Raw genomic sequence first — 20,635 nt, forward strand, 5'->3', positions numbered from 1 at the left:
TGTGTGTACGTAGCTTTAGGCTACTTACACACCAAGACGTTGCGTTTTAGAGGACGTTATGGTCGCATAACGTGCCCCTAACGCAACATATGGTGGTGTTGAAGTTGGACATCACATTGAGCCGTGTTATGTGGCTCTCAAAGCAGTCGCTCCAGGTTAGTGAAAGGAAGTCTGGATCTTTTTAAGGATTTGGATCATTTGAATCGGATCATTAAAAAGATCCTGATCTTTGAACCGAATCATTTGAATAATTTTAGTAGGGAAGCGGACTGGGTGAAATGACTAGCAGGACAGGACTTTCCCTACACTGTACATTCTGTATGTTCCTGTTTCTTCCAGACAGACATCCACTGTGAACCGAATCTTTCATTGTGATGATCTGGATGATTCGACTCACAAAAAAGATCCGGATCAAATGAACGATTCGTTCATGATCCGGACAACACTACAGTCCTACCACGAGTCTCTGCAGTGCAGTGAATATTAATTAGCCATGTGGATGGCTGAGGAGGAGAAGGGGAGACCTCCTCCTCCAACATTACTGAGTATGTGCAAGCAGTCTAACGCTGCTTAGCCCCGTATAATGTACAGCATGCAGCACTTTGTTTAAACGTGCTGCGTTACAATGTAATGCAACGCGGGCACTGTGAAAAGCACAATTGATTTTACAGTGCTGTGAGTTAGGCTGCGTTACTGGCTGCTGTAACGTGGGACTTTAACGTCCCACTGTGAAACCAGCCTTAGAAGACACGGCTTCTAGAATATAATGATTATGATATGAAACATTGACTTATAATCATTTATATGCTCCTAATTACAGTAAATAAAGTAAACTTTAAAAACATATTTCTTGTGTTAAACATTAGAAAAATATATTGAAACCAACTGAAGACAAACTTTGAAAGCATGGAAAAACTGTAATTGTATTTCAATGTGGAAAGCGGAAAATAAGGGTTCCATAGCAACCCGTTGTAATTAGACTTACTTATTTGCCACAGTAAAATGTGAGATGTCTAAATTTTCACACCCTTGCTTCTCTCTTTCCTACCCACTTAAAGGGACTCCGAGCAGTGCAGAAACTATGGAAAGATGCATATCATTTTAAAGCTCTCTTTCTCCTCTTTCCAATGATATATAAACCGCTGGCCTACGCCTTTTAGTTTTCGCTATTTTCGCGATTGAAATTGCCGCGACTGCGATTTCAATCGCGAAAATAAAGAAAACTAAAAGGCGTAGAGCGACGATTTAGGTGTCGCCAGAAAGAGGAGAAAGAGAGCTTTAAAATGATATCCATCTTTCCATAGTTACTTGTATTACACAGGACGACACTTTCCCCAGTGTCAGCAGCTCCATTCAGCAGAAAAAGTCGTCCTGTGTAATACAATGTAACTATGGAAAGATGGATATCATTTTAAAGCTCTCTTTCTCCTCTTTCTGGCGACACCTAAATCGTTGCCCTACGCCTTTTAGTTTTCTTTATTTCCGCGATCGCAGCAATTTCAATCGCGAAAATAGCGAAAACTAAAAGGCGTAGGGCAGCGGTTTATATATCATTGGAAAGAGGAGAAAGAGAGCTTTAAAATGATGTGCATCTTTCCATAGTTTCTGCACTGCTCGGAGTCCCTTTAATCTTTTTAGCTTTACATATACATTGATGTTCTTAAAGTAGAATTTAGATAATGCATTAAAACTAGATACTGCAGGTCCAACTCCACTCTCGTTAATAGCGATACTGCTAGGTCTTCATACGCAAACCTTTTTTTAAATTAAATAATGTTATTAAAATTAAACAGTCATAGCTGACTGAGCTGGAAAGGCAGAACTGTGGAATGATGCTTCATTGTAAACATGGCAACAGTACGTGCTTAACTACCAGAACAACTCAAATTTTTAATTCTGTATCTCATTTGCTTCCACACAGAGTTTCCTTTATGCAGGTAAAGGTGCGTACACACGTACTACGGCCGCCAACGATGAGTCCGTCAGACCCTCCCGCTGAGCAGACTTTCAGGCGACAGTAGCGCGTGTGTATGCACTGTCGGCGGACTGATAAGGCTGTTTCTGAACCATCCGCAGGCGGATCGCTCAGAAACAGCCTTATCAGTCCGCCGACAGTGCGTACACATGCGCTACTGTCGCCTGAAAGTCTGCCCATCGGGAGTGTCTGACGGACCCGTCATTGGCGGCCGTAGTGCGTGTGTACGCACCTTACGACTCTTCACAGTTAGAGGTTTCTCATGATCCCAAATGTCTGCTGACAGCCAAAGGGAAGCCAAACACCCAATTCACTTCCCTGTCAATATAACTTAGACACACAAACCAAAAGAAAGAGGTGAGCTAATTTATACATGTTTGCTGAAATGCCAATGCCTATAGATGTCTTGGAGGGAACAGTTTGTTTTCACCATGCTATAGTTTATAGTTATAGTTTCAAAACTATAGTAACACTTCAAACCCTGACCCCTATACTACATATCCATAAAAAAGCGTTTGAAAACAGGAAATGCCTATCAGGTAGGCAAAACTGCTGTTGCATGACTAGCCTTAGCACATGATTTATGTAAATGTCAGGGTCTAGGGCGGCTGGTGGCCAAGAGGTGGGAAGACATGGGGATGGGAGGACATGGAAGAAGGTTTACAGCATATTGAAGAGGAAGCTGCAAATGGAACAGGGGTTATGGAAATGTGGGGCAATACATGGAATAGCGGAGCTGCTGCTCAATGGAACTGTATATGAAAGAGAGGGGCTGATGTATTTGGATTTTATACATGGAAAAGGGGCTCCATGGAATGGGAGGGGGGCTGCTGCACATAAAAGGGGTTCAGTGAACAGATCAACTACAGGTGATTGCGCAAAAGGTGGATCAGCGCAACACCAGGCCGCCTCCGAATGGCCTCCATCAGAGATGCGCTGAGCCCCCTCAGGAACTACAAACGCACCTTGAACCCAAACAGAAGCTCTGCATATACACCAAAAGCATGGCTGTTAAGTGGGAGCAGCTGACCAAAAACGAATTACATTAGTACATAGCAAGGAAATGAGCAGCGCTACTTAAAAACAGACTAGTGCCTACCTGCAAAAGAGTGCAAGACCCACTTGTGGGATATAATACACACCGAGCATACACATGACCTGTCTACCACTAGAGGAGGATGTTGGTTTCCATTAACAGCTTGCATGCAACCTATTAAGTACTCGTCCCTCCCACTGCGAAGAAGTCAATCCTCCATGGGAGGGGCCTAACACTAACTAAATCCTAACCTATGTATATGCATAGCCTGGGTGCGGCTAATCAAATAAAATCAAAAATTGCGAAAAAAGGTGGATCAGCGCAACACCAGGCCGCCTCCGAATGGCCTCCATCAGAGATGCGCTGAGCCCCCCCATTAGTTAGTGTTAGGCCCCTCCCATGGAGGATTGACTTATTCGCAGTGGGAGGGACGAGTACTTAATAGGTTGCATGCAAGCTGTTAATGGAAACCAACATCCTCCTCTAGTGGTAGACAGGTCATGTGTATGCTCGGTGTGTATTCGACCCCACAAGTGGGTCTTGCACTCTTTTGCAGGTAGGCACTAGTCTGTTTTTAAGTAGCGCTGCTCATTTCCTTGCTATGTACTAATGTAATTCGTTTTTGGTCAGCTGCTCCCACTTAACAGCCATGTTTTTGGTATATATGCAGAGCTTCTGTTTGGGTTCAAGGTGCGTTTGTAGTTCCTGGGGGGGTCCAGCGCATCTCTGATGGAGGCCATTCGGAGGCGGCCTGGTGTTGCGCTGATCCACCTTTTGCGCAATTTTCAATTTTTGATTTTATTTGATTAACCAACATCCTCCTCTAGTGGTAGACAGGTCATGTGTATGCTCGGTGTGTATTCGACCCCACAAGTGGGTCTTGCACTCTTTTGCAGGTAGGCACTAGTCTGTTTTTAAGTAGTGCTGCTCATTATCTTGCTATGTACTAATGTAATTTGTTTTTGGTCAGCTGCTCCCACTTAACAGCCATGCTTTTGGTGTATATGCAGAGCTTCTGTTTGGGTTCAAGGTGCGTTTGTAGTTCCTGGGGGGGCTCAGCGCATCTCTGATGGAGGTCATTCGGAGGCGGCCTGGTGTTGCGCTGATCCACCTTTTGCGCAATTTTCAATTTTCGATTTTATTTGATTAGCCGCACCCAGGCTATGCATATACATAAGTTAGGATTTAGTTAGTGTTAGGCCCCTCCCATGCAGGATTGACTTCGCAGTGGGAGGGACGAGTACTTAATAGGTTGCATGCAAGCTGTTAATGGAAACCAACATCCTCCTCTAGTGGTAGACAGGTCATGTGTATGCTCGGTGTGTATTCGACCCCACAAGTGGGTCTTGCACTCTTTTGCAGGTAGGCACTAGTCTGTTTTTAAGTAGCGCTGCTCATTTCCTTGCTATGAACTACAGGTGATTACAAAGGGTTGGAAGATATGAGCGCACATTACACAACATTAGAAGACAAAAGGAAAGAGCCATGGCCAATCGGCCTTAAAGAGGAACTCCAGTGATAATAATATATTTAAAAAAGTGCTTTATTTTTACAATAATTATGTATAAATGATTTAGTCAGTGTTTGCCCATTGTAAAATCTTTTAAATCCCTGATTTACAGTCTGACATTTATTACATGGTGACATTTTCACTGCTGGCAGGTGATGTAGCTGCTGCTTGCTTTTTGGCAGTTGGCAACAGCTGTAAACGGCTATTTCCCACAAAGCAACAAGGTTCACAGACAGAAAACTGCTATATATATATATATATATATATATATATATATATATATATATATATATATATGCATAAACACACAAACATATACACACACACACACACGTACCCAAAATCTCTCTGGATTTTGGGTACATTAAAAGGGGATGATGAAATAACGCTTGTTAGATTTTGCACGGCTTGTACTGCTGAAGTAAGGGTTTGTTCACACTACGAGCGATATGTTTGTTTTTTTTAAGCTGGCAATTTTGAAAATTGCTTTAAAAGCGCGTATGCAATGTTGCTCTATGTGAGTGTTCTCACATGAGTGAGGAGCCTTCCTTCCGATCGCAAACACGGGTCCTGCACCTTTTCCTGAGCATTTGCAATGCAAGGTATAGGGAAATCGCAAAGCACTTGAAAAAGCGCTTTGAAAAGCAATTTGGTGAGCGCTTTTGCTCACAATATACTTGGTCTTATGCAGGCATATGAAGCTGGCATGTGTAGCCCTGAACCCTGTGTAGTTAAAGTGCAAAGCACACCTTCCTACAGGGAGGTAGCCATTTTTAGGGAAAATATAGAGGTAGTAGCATTGGCAAACATTGGTCAGAGGGTACAACAAACAGGATTTCTAGCAGAGCTGGTTGCGATCAATGAAGTTCTAGGTAAGTAAAAACGAAAATGAGTAAGAGCATTGCAAGCTCAGCTGAAAAGCTGTCAGCAGGTAGCAGCAACATGTGTGTGGCATCCGTACTCAATACATACTGCGGCCGAGTACGAACAGGGGGGGATGAGGTGAGAATTTCCAATGAGGTAAGAGCTTCCAAAGGTGAAGTCCGTGGGAGCATATTTTAAAAAGTACGACCTTATGACATTGTAACATAAGGTAAGGGAGAGGAGTGTAGCTTCATTCTACCAAAAAGAGTAAACAGAGTTCAAGAGAACTATAAAGAAACGAAATCAATTATGGTATATATTGATCAATCTAAGGTGTACAGAGTACCAGGGCGAAACCGAAATCATTAATAAGAATTGATTTGTTTGTATTTCGGTTTCTGGAGGTTTGGCAATATGGAATCGAGAAAGCTGAGGTGCTGGCAGTAGAGAAGAGACGAAGATGTCTATTGGATAAGCGAAAGTTTCCAGAGGCCAATCCTGGTTCGGAGAACAGGGAGATTTCCAAGATCAGAAAGAGACTAAAAAAACTGACTGAGCAAAGCATAATGCAAATTGCTAATGTTTTTCTTTCCCAAGGAGGTGCTCTCATAATGAAGAGTACCATGCTGATGGTGATCCTAGGTTGCCATTTCGTCCTAGGAGACCGAGGAGAGGACATTCTCATGAACAATAAGGGGTTAATGAAAACACAAGGCCCTAGTATGTTAATGTAATACAGTGGAGTAGAAGACAGAGATTGAGGCACCGCTTCTTTAAAATCCCTTTATTCCGGTGGGGGAAATAGCAGGTACATAGCAGTGGGGGTATCAGATGCCTGACAGCTGTTTCGCTGGCTTAAACCAGCTTCTTCAGAGGCAGATTGTACAGTCTGCCTCTGAAGAAGCTGGTTTAAGCCAGCGAAACAGCTGTCAGGCATCTGATACCCCCACTGCTATGTACCTGCTATTTCCCCCACCGGAATAAAGGGATTTTAAAGAAGCGGTGCCTCGATCTCTGTCTTCTACTCCACTGGATTACAATTACATTTCGGATGTGCACGCTCTGATTCCCATCTCCGGTGTGTCTGCCCTGCTGCATTTGGTGCCAGGTACTGTGTTTCTCCTTCTATTCAAAGCATGTTAATGTTGGGAGAAAAAGGTACTAATCCTCTTGCACTTCCCTCTGATTGGCCCGACAGGACCGAACAGGGAAGGAGGAAAACATCACTTGTGCCAGGTGGAAACAAATTTTATGGCACAATGTTGGTGAAAGGTATGAAGGGTCAAGTGTGCTGGAAGTGTGATGTGAACGGCAGCTTAAATCTGCTCTGGAATGTCACACTCCCGGAACCAACGCACCGATCCAAAGTCTTGTTAAAAGGTACATTGCAGTACAATGGGTACATGCAAAAGGTGGAGTGTGTTGTTCAGGATTACCTTGTCTTGGTTCTCTGGAGTGAGATGGTTCTAGATTGGAGAGGAACGAGCAGTAAGCGTCACTTCTCCTCCAGGAGAGAAGCAGGGAACAATATCACACTCTGGAGCAACCAACAGAGGGTGTCTCTGAGACAACTATACACACGTAAAGACTGGAAAGCAGAAGGGTTTCGGTTCTTGGAACAAGTCGTAAGAATAGAGATCCAGTCACATTTACAGGTAACCAAGTGGGTGGGGAGAGTGATCCCTGGAAAGGGAGAGCCAACACAGGTACCACCATCTTCACTCAACGGGTCACAATATGAGACAATTCCACACAATCCATATTCAGCCACTTATCCTCATTTTAGATGGGTAAGTGAGGAGGTACTCTTAATTGAAAGATTGCCGAGAGTACATTCTTCCCAACCTAAAGTACGCATTTTGCCTCAGGACATAAGGGGGGCAAAGGTCCAATCAGGACAGTTGGGAACAATTTTTGTCATTGAGATGCTAATCAATTTCCCAGAAGAAAAAGTATCAAGAGTATTCTTCTGGGGAGGGCCACAAGGGTTAGCATGGGACGTGAGTTTAATGGATCAGGGGACTTTTTGGAGGTGAGAGGTGGAATCCTGGGATACATCAGGTAGCACCCCGGGGACTCTCTATGATGGAAGGGTGATGGGACTAAAACGAGGGGGTTTAAAAATAGCGCCCTTAGTCCGGGAGGTTGAAGGACCATGGACATTTGTTTTTTGCATCCCACAGTCCCTAGAGTTTAAAGGTCCAAATAGATCTTGCATAATGAGAAGGGGAATCGTGACAGTAAACTTGGGGGTTCCCATGACTCCTAAGCACCCCTAAAAAGGCTTGATCTGCAGACCCCTTCTTCTGGTTCAGACAGTACCCATGATTCTTTTATGTTTCACTTTTCGATGCTCGTGCTCACACACTTTTTCTGCTCTAGGTGGTTATCCCTGGGAGAGAGAGCAAGACCTCTTGGCCTCCTTTAACCAGGCTCTCTAGGGATGCCCTACTTCTAGGTCCCTATTGACCAAACTTTCCATATTTGCGTCACATGCGTATCCCTTACAAACTTGCATGTTCATGGAAAAGTGAAACTTGTTTGTTAAGCAACGGAGCAGTGCCAGGTGTCTTTTAAAAAAAGTGCCTTTAAACAATCAGCTCCATCCTCATAGGTACTGCTAGACACCTAACCTTGTTTGTCGCTTAGCTTGGAAATATTGGCTTATGAGATTGTTTATCTGACATAACTCTGTCCAAAATGGCAGTCAAGTCACAACAGCTATATGTGTCACCCCTAATATAGTGCTTTTTTAAGCATAAAGGATTTTATATAGGATTTTATGCTTGATAAAGCAGGGGTGCTCCCCTGGGAAACGCGTCGCAATAAAGTTTTTAAACACAGCCTTTGCATATCTTTTCGGCTAACACCGCTTTGATTTGCTAGCTGTTTTTATCTCCTACCACACTCATAGCTGGGGAATCTGAGCGCAGAAAAACGTTTACACGCCCACCACAGCATGTTCCAAATAACCACCGTGTAATCCCGACTGGATCACTATCCAAGACTGTGAGGATCTCAGTGCAAGCCAGGTCCCCGGCATAAGAGGGACACAAGCGTGACAGCTGGCAAACCTATATATATTTCTCCAGCCTCGAAACAACCAGGTGAGACCATTCCTATAGGGCCTAGAGCCCTCACCTACTGGTATCACACTGTGCGCTTTTTTCTCCTTTCTGTCTCCATATCCAGCACTGTTCTATACAGGTAGCAGCACCTGTGATACAAGGGGACCCACAGATCGCTCTCTGATGGTAAACTTTACTATCAGAATCCACAGATCTACATGCCAAGAATGTACTCTCTTGCTCTGTGCTTCAAATAAGTCAAGCAAGATTGGGAATTTTCCTTTCAAAAGAAAGTGATCTGTATTCCAAATAGAGTACTGTTGCCATGGATGCAAAGTAGCGCATTCACTGCAAGAACAACCATTTGCCTTTTCATTTACTATATCAAAAAACCAAGTTAAAGCACTAAAATATATAAGAGCGACATTTAAATATCTTAAAGAAACCCTACCTTCAGCACATTTATCCATTTCCTCCGAGTCCTGTAGCCAGGCCACAACCTTACTCTGACCAGTGGTACACGTAGCTGGGAGACTGGTGCTACAAGGGATGGGAGACTGCCAAATGAAATTGTTCTGTGGAACCTAAAATAAAGAGAAGGGTTTATATATAAGCAGTTCTGTTCTTCATAACATTGTAGAATTTGTACTGGAATTTCAGGCCTTTCTTCCTTTTTGAAACCATATTCTATTCAGGACACATAATTATGTAAAATGTCATTGATACATAATAGATAAGCATGTCCAGGCCCGCATTTACATCACAGGAGCCTATAGGCACAGATGTCCGTGCACATTAGACTTCACAATCCATGAACCTACAAACCCCCGCCAAATTGCACCACAAGTGTACTGGCTGGCCCAGCTGTCACTTCTCCCTAACTTCCTTTGCCCGTCATAAGTATCTACAGGAGCTTCATAGTATTATATAGCCAGAGGTGCCCTAAGTATTAAGTTGCCTCTGACTGAAGGGAGATCTCATCAGTGGAATGCCGAGAGCTGGGCGAGTTAACCTCCCCGGCGTTCTATTAAGATCGCCAGGGCGGCTGCGGGAGGGTTTTTTTTTAATTAAAAAAAAACTATTTCATGCAGCCAACTGAGTTGGCTGCATGAAAGCCCACTAGAGGGCGCTCCGGATGCGTTCTTCTGATCGCCTCCGGCGGCCAGAAGTAACACGGAAGGCCGCAATGAGCAGCCTTCCGTGTTTCGCTTACCTCGTCGCCATGGCGACGAGCGGAGTGACGTCATGGACGTCAGCCGACGTCCTGACGTCAGCCGCCTCCGATCCAGCCCTTAGCGCTGGCCGGAACTTTTTGTTCCGGCTACGCTGGGCTCAGGCGGCTGGGGGGACCCTCTTTCGCCGCTGCGGCGGCGATCAGGCAGCACACGCGGCTGGCAAAGTGCCGGCTGCGTGTGCTGCTTTTTATTTGATGAAAATCCGCCCAGCAGGGCCTGAGCGGCAGCCTCCGGCGGTGATGGACGAGCTGAGCTCGTCCAGACCGCTCAGCTGGTTAAAGTGGGATGTCGAAAGTTTGGGCAACGTTGTTAATCGTCATGATTTTCCTGTATAAATCGTTGGTTGTTACAATAAAAATGTCAGTTTAATATATCATATAGGAGACACACAAAGTGATCTTTGAGAAGTGAATTGAAGTTTATTGCATTTACAGAAAGTGTGCAATAATTGTTTAAATAAAATTAGGCAGGTGCATACATTTTGGCACTGTTGTCATTTTATGGATTCCAAAACCTTTAGAAATAATTTCTGGAACTCAAATTGGCTTGGTAAGCTCAGTGACCCCTGACCTACAAACACAGGTGAATCCAATTATAAGAAAGAGTATTTAAGGGGGTCAATTGTAAGTTTTCCTCGTCTTTTAAATTTCTCTGAACAGTAGCAACATTGGGGTCTCAAAACAACTTTCAAATGACCTGAAGACAAAGATTGTTCACCATCATGGTTTAGGCGAAGGATACAGAAAGCTGTCTCAGAGATTTCAGCTGTCTGTTTCCACAGTTAGGAACATATTGAGGAAATGGAAGACCACATGCTCAGTTCAAGTTAAGGCTCGAAGTGGCAAACCAAGAAAAATCTTGGATAAACAGAAGCAACGAATGATGAGAACAGTCAGAGTCAACACACAGACCAGCACCAAAGACCTACAACATCATCTTGCTGCAGATGGAGTCACTTTCCACAAGGAGATGCTGTATGCAGAGGAAACCTTTTCTCCGCCCACAGCACAAACAGAGCTGCTTGAAGTATGCTACAGCACATTTGGACAAACCAGCTTCATTTTGGAATAAGGTGCTGTGGACTGATGAAACTAAAATTTAGTTATTTGGGCATAACAAGGGGCGTTATGCATGGAGGAAAAACAACACAGCATTTCAAGAAAAACACCTGCTACCTACAGTAAAATATTTTGGTGGTTCCATCATGCTGTGGGGCTGTGTGGCCAGTGCAGGGACTGTCAATCTTGCAAAAGTTGAGGGATGCATGTATTCCACTCAGTATCAGCAGATTCTGGAGACCAATGTTCAGGAATCAGTGACAACGCTGAAGCTTTGCCGGGGCTGGATCTTTCAACAAGACAAGGACCCTAAACACGGCTCAAAATCCACTAAGGCAATCATGCAGAGGAACAAGTACAACGTTCTGGAATGGCCATTAGAGATGTCTCGAACCTCCGATTTTCGTTTCGCGAACCCTGTTCGTGAACCTCCGCGAAAGGTTCGGTTCGCGAAAAAGTTCGCTAACCGCAATACACTTCAATGGGGAGGCGAACTTTGTAAAAAAGAAAAAATTCTGATACCTAGAAAAATGATGAAAAACATGTTTCAAAGGCTCTAATACCTGGAGGCAGACATGATTGAGTGAAATACACATCACTGCTGGAGGACCCACCTACCCTCCCTCCTCCAAGCTAGGTCCTTATACCATTTGACTCAGTTGTCTGCCTACACTAATTAGTTATGGGACAGCTGCTACACACTCTGCTAGGTAGCTTTTAATTAGCCTCTTCTGGGCTCCCTCCTCCTCCTCCTCCCACCTCCCTCCTCCCTTCTACCTATTCCCTCCTCCCTCCTACCGGAGGGAGGAGGGTCTCATCTGCCAGGGAATTCCAGTATTTTAAAAACCAGCTTATATACCATGATAGGGATTTGAACCCAGGCCTCAGTGTATGGTAGGCAACTAACATATCCATTGTACCACCAACACTACTAGCTGAAAGTAGCCTAGCATGTACCATTTATGCTTAATGCAAGAGAAAAATTAGACAAGACAAATAACATTTATATCACACTTTTCTCCTGGCAGACTCAAAGCACCAGAGCTGCAGCCACTAGGGCACACTCTATATAGGCAGTAGCACAGATATGTAGCCAGACATGGCCTTGTATTTTGTGTTCAACAGTTGTCAAGAGAAAAATTAGACAAGATAGTGTTAGGAAGACTTGCCTAAGGTCTCCGACTGAATAGGTGCTGGCTTACTGAACAGACAGAGACGAGATTCGAACTCTGGTCTCCTGTGTCAGAGGCAGAGCCATTCGCCATTACACCATGCAGCCACTGCTTACAGACATGTAGCCAGACATGGCCTTGTATTTTGTGTTCAACAGTTGCCAAGAGAAAAATTAGACAAGATAGCAGTGTTAGGAAGACTTGCCTAAGGTCTCCTACTGAATAGGTGCTGGCTTACTGAACAGACAGAGACAAGATCCGAACTCTGGTCTCCTGTGTCAGAGGCAGAGTCATTCACCATTACACCATGCAGCCACTGCCATGCAGCAAATTTTCTAGCATTGTAGGAACTGTTAGGGGGATCATAACTGGTGAGTTTCGGGCCCCTAGGCCGAAGAGGTCATAGCCTAGGGTCACAAAAACCTGTTTATTTGGGCAATTTCAATGGTGGCAATTCTGAGGTACATAAATCGCAGCCATGGCCGTTAGCAACGTCTGAATCTCACGAAATGTCTCATGCAGGTAGAAGACATATTGTTAGACTTGGATTCCAAAGATGGGTTCCCTACATCTCTGCAAACCAGAGTTACGGGGGTCTAAAATTGGTAAAATCCCCCATAGGCTTTCATTGCCTCCCTATTTCACTTTCCAAAATCTCACATCTTTTCAAAGGGCAATTGCTCAGCAGTGGCAAATTTTCTAGCATTGTAGGGACCCTTAGGGGGAACATGACTGGTGAGTTTCGGGCCCCTAGGCCAAAGAGGTCATAGCCTAGGGTCACAAAAACCTGTTTATTTGGGCAATTTCAATGGTAGTGATGCTGACGTACATAAATCGCAGCCATGGCCGTTAGCAACGTCTGAATTTCACGAAATGTCTCATGCAGGTAGAAGACATATTGTTAGACTTGGATTCCAAAGATGGGGTCTCTACATCTCTGCAAACCAGAGTTACAGGGCTCCAAATTTGGTAAAATCCCCCATAGGCTTTCATTGGGCCTACTATTTACCGTTCGAAAATCTCACACCATTTCAAAGGGCAATTGCTCAGCAGTGGCAAAACTCACCAGTCATGATCCCCCTAAGAGTCCCTACAATGCTAGAAAATTTGCCACTGCTGAGCAATTGCCCTTTGAAAAGATGTGAGATTTTGGAAAGTGAAATAGGGAGGCAATGAAAGCCTATGGGGGATTTTACCAATTTTGGACCCCTGTAACTCTGGTTTGCAGAGATGTAGGGACCCCATCTTTGGAATCCAAGTCTAACAATATGTCTTCTCCCTGCATGAGACATTTCGTGAAATTCAGACGTTGCTAACGGCCATGGCTGCGATTTATGTACGTCAGCATCACTACCATTGAAATTGCCCAAATAAACAGGTTTTTGTGACCCTAGGCTATGACCTCTTTGGCCTAGGGGCCCGAAACTCACCAGTCATGTTCCCCCTAAGGGTCCCTACAATGCTAGAAAATTTGCCACTGCTGAGCAATTGCCCTTTGAAAAGATGTGAGATTTTGGAAAGTGAAATAGGGAGCCAATGAAAGCCTATGGGGGATTTTACCAATTTTGGACCCGTGTAACTCTGGTTTGCAGAGATGTATGGAACCCATCTTTGGAGCCCAAGTCTAACAATATGTCTTCTACCTGCATGAGACATTTCGTGAAATTCAGACGTTGCTAACCGCCATGGCTGCGATTTATGTACGTCAGCATCACTACCATTGAAATTGCCCAAATAAACAGGTTTTTTTGACCCTAGGCTATGACCTCTTCGGCCTAGGGGCCCGAAACTCACCAGTTATGATCCCCCTAACAGTGCCTACAATGCTAGAAAATTTGCTGCATGGCAGTGGCTGCATGGTGTAATGGTAAATGGCTCTGCCTCTGACACAGGAGACCAGAGTTCGAATCTCGTCTCTGTCTGTTCAGTAAGCCAGCACCTATTCAGTAGGAGACCTTAGGCAAGTCTTCCTAACACTGCTATCTTGTCTAATTTTTCTCTTGACAACTGTTGAACACAAAATACAAGGCCATGTCTCGCTACATATCTGTGCTACTGCCTATAGAGTGTGCCCTAGTGGCTGCAGCTCTGGTGCTTTGAGTCTGCCAGGAGAAAAGTGTGATATAAATGTTATTTGTCTTGTCTAATTTTTCTCTTGCATTAAGCATAAATGGTACATGCTAGGCTACTTTCAGCTACTTTCAGCTAGTAGTGTTGGTGGTACAATGGATATGTTAGTTGCCTACCATACACTGAGGCCTGGGTTCAAATCCCTATCATGGTATATAAGCTGGTTTTTGAAATACTGGAATTCCCTGGCAGATGAGACCCTCCTCCCTCCGGTAGGAGGGAGGAGGGAATAGGTAGAAGGGTAGGAGGGAGGAGGGAGGTACCCACAAACAGGCTAATTAAAATCTCCCTAGCAGAGTGTGTAGCAGCTGTCCCTTAACTAATTAGTGTAGGCAGTATAAGGACCTTACTTGGAGGAGGGAGGGGGGGTGGGCCTCCAGCATTGAGAGCAGTGTGTATGGCAATAATGTGTCTGCTGGCTGTAATATAAGGAGTCAAAGTTTTGCTCAATAGAGCTTTATGGGGCGAAGCGAACTTCCGGGAAAGTTCGCGTTTGGTAGGCGAACGCGAACCCCCGAAGTTCGCCTGGAACCGTTCGCTACACCTCTAATGGCCATCTCAGTCCCCAGACCTGAATATAATTGAAAATCTGTGGTGTGAGTTAAAGAAAGCTGTCCATGTTTGGAAGCCATCAAACCTTAATGAACTAGAGATGTTTTGTAAAGAGGAATGGTCCAAAATACCTTCAACCAGAATTCAGACTCCCATTGGAACCTACAGGAAGCGTTTAGAGGCTGTAATTTCTGCAAAAGGAGGATCTACTAAATATTGATTTCATTTCTTTTTTTTTTGTGGTGCCGAAATTTATGCACCTGCCTAATTTTGTTTAAACAATTATTGCACACTTTCTGTAAATCCAATAAACTTCATTTCACTTCTCAAATATCACTGTGTGTCTCCTATATGATATATTCAACTGTCATTTTTTATCGTAACATCCAACAATTTATACAGGAAAATCATGACGATTAACAACATTGCCCAAACTTTTGCATCCCACCCATGGGCGTCCGCACGTATGGCAAATTGGGGCATCTGCCTGACCCTGGCCGCCCGCTGCCCCCCCCCCCCCCTGGCCGCATGCTCATGCGGCCAGCAGGAGGGGAGCAGCGCAGAGAAGAGGGAGAGCTATGGGCATAGTGGGGAAGGGCAGACGTCTCCCCCCCATTCCCTCACCTTAGGGGGCTCTACCTCCCTCGCTTGCTCTCCCCTCCGGAGTCCGGAACGAAGTGTGCAGCGGCTGGGCAGCGGGCGGAATTTACCTCGTCTCGCTCCTGCGCCGGAAGTTCTGGTGCCGCACTCTGGTCTGGACCAGACCAGAGTAGCGGCTAATCCATCCGGCGCCTGCGACGAGACGAGGTAAGTTCCGCCCGCTGCCCAGCCGCTGCACAATTCGTTCCGGACTCCGGAGGGGAGAGCGAGCGAGGGAGGTAGAGCCCCCTAAGGTGAGGGAAGGGGGGGGGGGGAGACGTCCGCCCTTCCCCACTATGCCCATAGCTCTCCCTCTTCTCTGCTCCCCTCCTGCTGGGGCACACCTGGCTACCTATTCTAGGGACATATACACCTGCCTACATATACTGGGCACATATACACCTGCCTACATATACTGGGCACATATACACCTGCCTACATATACTGGGCACATATACACCTGCCTACATATACTGGGGACATATACACCTGCCTACATATACTGGGGACATATACACCTGCCTACATATACTGGGGACACATACACCTATATATATGTCCCCAGAATAGGTAGCCAGGTGTGCCCTAGCAGGAGGGGAGCAGCGCAGAGAAGAGGGAGAGCTATGGGCATAGTGGGGAAGGGCGGACGTCTCCCCCCCCCCCCTTCCCTCACCGTAGGGGGCTCTACCTCCCTCGCTCGCTCTCCCCTCCGGAGTCCGGAACGAATTGTGCAGCGGCTGGGCAGTGGGCGGAACTTACCTCGTCTCGTCGCAGGCGCCGGATGGATTAGCCGCTACTCTGGTCTGGTCCAGACCAGAGTGCGGCACCAGAACTTCCGGTTCAGGTGCGAGACGAGGTAAGTTCCGCCCGTTGCCCAGCCGCTGCACACTTCGTTCCGGACTCCGGAGGGGAGAGCGAGCGAGGGAGGTAGAGCCCCCTAAGGTGAGGGAAGGGGGGGGGAAGACGTCCGCCCTTCCCCACTATGCCCATAGCTCTCCCTCTTCTCTGCGCTGCTCCCCTCCTGCTGGGGCACACCTGGCTACCTATTCTGGGGACATATACACCTGCCTACATATACCCCTGGCTACCTGTTCTGGGGACATCTCTACCACTGGCCACCTATTCTGGGGACATTTATACCACTGGCCAGGACATCTATACCACTGGCCTATTCTGGGGACACCTATAGACCTGGGGCTACCTATTTTTGGGGAACCACTGCTGTCAGATTGAGTGTATTTTGGGAAACTGCTGCCAGGTGAGAGGTGTCTACCATGTTAAGGGGGCATTCTGCCTATTTATGTGAAATGCTGTCTATTTATGTGCCTCATGACTGCTGAATTTGTCTTGTTGAGGGCCTCATGGTTACTGAATTTGTTTTGTTGGGGGCCTCATGATTTGTTGGGGGCCTCAAGATCGCTGAATTTGTCTTGTTGGGGGCCTCATGATTGCTGAATTTGTCTTGTTGGGGGGGCCTCATGATTGCTGAATTTGTCTTGTTGGGGGTCACATGATTGGTAACTGCGAGACTATGGAAAAAGATGAATTATGATCATATGAGACAATAGCATTAAGCCTACTTTTTCAGCTTTTTAAAACAGAAAATGAAACTGGGAGGTTCTAAAAAAAAATGAATATATTTTTCAGGAGTCGGATGAATGAAATTGTTTATCTTCACAGTTTATTTTCAACTTGAATATACCATAATGTTCATGTATGAGTTAAAATGTTTGTATTTAGTTTAAATTGCTGTTGGCACTTTGTGATAGTAAAGTGACTTTGCAGTTTGGGCACTCGACCTCCAAAAGGTACGCCACCACTGTCCTAATCTAATGTCCCACCATCCCACATTCTGGTTCATGACCACACCCATTTTTCGGCTACGCGCGCCGCATGCCATACCCCATTTTTTGGCGCGCTGCACGCGCCACACAGCGCCACCCCAAATGTTCCACTTATTCCTCCCCCCTTTTTGCCCCCCCATGGAAAATTTTCTGCGGGCGCCCATGATCTCACCGTATGAATCATTTACACTCCGCTCATGACTCTGCATAGGAAAGGTGAGCGGGAGGAGCTCGAGGAGCAGATTGAGCCGCCTTTCTTTTATTAGGCACCCCTAGGCACGTGCCTACAGTGCCTTATGGTAAATCCGGCCCTGCGCATGTTGATTTTGTATTGATGATATTTTTACAAAACAGCATGAGATTGGCAAAGAAAAGGTGTGCATGGAGCAATCTTTATGAGTAAAAGTACACTTTACAGTGAACACAATTAATTTTTACTGGGCAATGCCTCGCCAATTTTACACTTCAGGGTAGAATGAGTGCTTACTTACACAATGTATTCATAGTATTCTAATTCTGTTGGCAATAACACTGCATGGAAGTGGTAAAACTGGCTAGTCATTGGCGAAGCACAATTAGATGTGTGTACACACCCTAAGGTGTAGTTCACACTTGTTAATATTGCATGCCCTTTCCTACATGCAAATTTGCATTTGTACTTAACCTCCCTGATGGTAAGCCCAAGCGGCCAGGTGCTCAATGCAAAGTATAGTGCACAGAAGGCTTTTTCACTCATCTCCCGGAGGATCCAGACGTCTTCTCCTTCCTGACCTCCGAGGCTCTGAATCACTCGTGAGATCGCCGTCAGTGATCTCACTACAGAATTACAGCTCCACCCAGAGGACGGAGGGAAAATTGCAGCGCTGGAGCCCAGGTAGGCGAGTGCTGGGGCTGATGTTGGCTTTCTGGCAGAATGACTTTTTCCTGATTTTAGGGTCTGGAACATACGGAAAAGACCCTACAATCCGGAAATAATCATACTGCCAGGAAGGTTAAAACCAGTGTTAACTCAAATTGTTCATGACATTCACACTTAAGGAGATACTTAATCTTCTCTTAAAATAACGTGTCAGCATTTTACAATCAAAAAAGTACTCAAAAGTAGGTGCAGATGTACTACACCATTAAAATTATTTTGAGCATTTTCTTGCTCGCTGGTGGCTTAAAAGGGACAATATACTCTGTACAGTGCTGCGGAAGATGTTGGCGCTATATAAATACTAAATAATAATAATTATTATTAAGGTGTGAAAATAATACCTAGGAGAAAATGGTGTCTGAAAATGTTATTGCGATAAAACCTTATACATTTTTCACAGTGATAAGTAGGAACCCCCCCACAATCAGTTTATCAGTTTTAAATTATACTTGCTTTATGCAATGACCTATCACACAGATATTGGTAATTTTTCAGTAAAGTATGAAAAGAAACATTCATGTTCTCATGTTCTCTGTGCACACAGTGATATTTATACTACTAATAAAGTGCTACTGGCTCTGGGTCTTTATTAAAGTAGTCGAAAACTCTGAAATAACAGTCAATAAAAATGTATGTTCTTCTTTTTATTACCCATACAGTTATATTTGCTTTTGTGCACGAGTAATATTGTCTGTTTACAAATTAAAAATTCCCAAAGTACAGTTTATCTGCTCTGAAAGCTGCCCTGGCATTTCATTCGAGCTGCTTTTTATTATATATTAAAATCTTCTAGTAAGCTGTTCTGAACTGTGTGCATGCTTGAAGCAGAGAGAGCTTCACATAGAGTTGTTTTCAGTTGTTACACACAATGTAACGACTGAGGAATGTAAACAAAAAATACGGTTATCTCCACTTCAGATGGATGCTAAGCTGAAGGGACTTTCCATGGCAGGACAAAGTGCTGTGTTTAACTGTTTGAATACTGTTCTGCTACAATTTTTTTAGCGATGGCAGCTTTAAAGCTGTAAGGAATCTTTTAGAGCAAAGAAAAAATGCTGAGTTTCAGACCCCACTAAGGTCCCCCTGCACTCTGCAATCCCTCATAAATCACAGCCGTGCTGTGAGGCTGTGTCTACATCTGTAGTGTCAGTCTCAGCTGCTCCCCCGCCTCCTGCATAGCTCCGGTCCCTGCCCCCGTCCCTTCCCTCCAATCAGCAGGGAGGGAAGGGATGCAGGCGGGGACTGGAGTTCTGCAGGAGGCGGGGAGAGCAGCAGACTGACACTATAGAGATAAACACAGCCAGCTCTGACAAGCTGTTTTGTCAGCAGCGTGGCTGTGATTTATGAGGGATTGCAGAGTGCAGGGGGACCTTAGGGGGGTTTGGGATAGCAACAGAGGCTGGGCTGTATAGGCAGATCCAGCCTCTGTATACAGATAATATTCTTCAAACCCACCTCGCGTTTTCTTTAATTATAGAGACCCTCAACCACTGGTAGATCTTTATGTAGTAGAATAAAAGTGGGTTTGCAATATTGCTACCTCCACAGGCCTTTTTGTTACTCCCTTTGCCGTCTGTTAAATCACATATTTTTCTTTGTTGCTGACTTCACTTTATCACATAATTCAGACATTAAAATACCCACGAGAAAAGTAGTGCATTCATTTTGCCTGAGTCATGCCCATAAATTAACAGATATGCATGAAATTGTGCATTATCACTTAGCATGGTATTACTGAATGATTCACAACAGCTGTTCAGATGTCACACATTAAGAACCAAATCAACATTTACATGAGGCAGATGTTAACTGATAATACAAAGGTGAGTTGTACTTTTGTAATGTAATGGAAATATAGCTCAGCTTGGATTCTTTATCACAGCAGGCAAATAGATAAAACAGCTTGGAAATGGAGTACATAGGTAATACCATCTTCCATCCGCCACAGAGAGGAAGGCTGCTAAGAAGCAAGGAGACATCTTGTGAAAGTGTGGGACCCCCCCAAACTCTAGTAACCATTGCCCTATGCATATCACCAGTGGAAAGGGTGTCCCTTTTTTCGGGAGGAGGGGTAAAACGTACACCACCTCAGTATATGGTCCACTCTACTTCAGGAACAGGAACTCTTCAGACACTCCACGATCGGTTTCAGAGTATTCAGTAATGAGAGACCTAGAATGGAGCAATCAGATAAACACCCTGCACTGGATAAATTGTACAAATGTCTTCTTGCACACCAAGTATTGCAATATTTATTTCTTCTGCATGATTATTTAAGTCTTTGGGGTTCCCCCTCAGGGATTATTTTTCTCTCATTGTCTTTCCACAGCTACTAATAATTGTCTTTTAGCTTTCTGAAGAAACTTGTCAGCTTCATTTAAGTCAGTAGCAGTAGGGTATTGAAATAAATCTATGCATCCCCTTTTGTTGTTGCATGTATAAAGCTTTCTGTTCCATCAGCTTGCAAGCAAACAGGATTGAAGCCCGACGAAGTCTATACAGCCAAACGCTTGCTTATTCTTATTCTTTTAAGTTAGCCAATAAATGGTATCATCCTGATTCTAAACGACTTGGTTTAAATCAGTGTCCTCCAGCATCTTGTCAGCTTATCTGATGTAATGTTGTAACCTGCT

At 44.7% G+C, this 20,635-nt stretch overlaps 1 protein-coding gene across 2 annotated transcripts in view; it reads right to left on the reverse strand.

Moving 5' to 3' along the window:
- The window catches only part of OSBPL6 (oxysterol binding protein like 6), a 334,312-nt gene that overhangs the window by 95,729 nt on the left and 217,948 nt on the right, over window positions 1-20,635 (reverse strand). For both annotated transcript variants that reach the window (XM_068245435.1, XM_068245434.1), the window contains exon 8: window positions 8,905-9,037. In XM_068245435.1, the coding sequence (XP_068101536.1) occupies window positions 8,905-9,037 (133 nt within the window). The remainder of the gene's footprint in view (window positions 1-8,904; window positions 9,038-20,635) is intronic.

Source organism: Hyperolius riggenbachi, chromosome 7 (genome assembly GCF_040937935.1).
Source record: "Hyperolius riggenbachi isolate aHypRig1 chromosome 7, aHypRig1.pri, whole genome shotgun sequence".
In the NCBI taxonomy this organism is placed as follows: Eukaryota; Metazoa; Chordata; class Amphibia; order Anura; family Hyperoliidae; genus Hyperolius; species Hyperolius riggenbachi.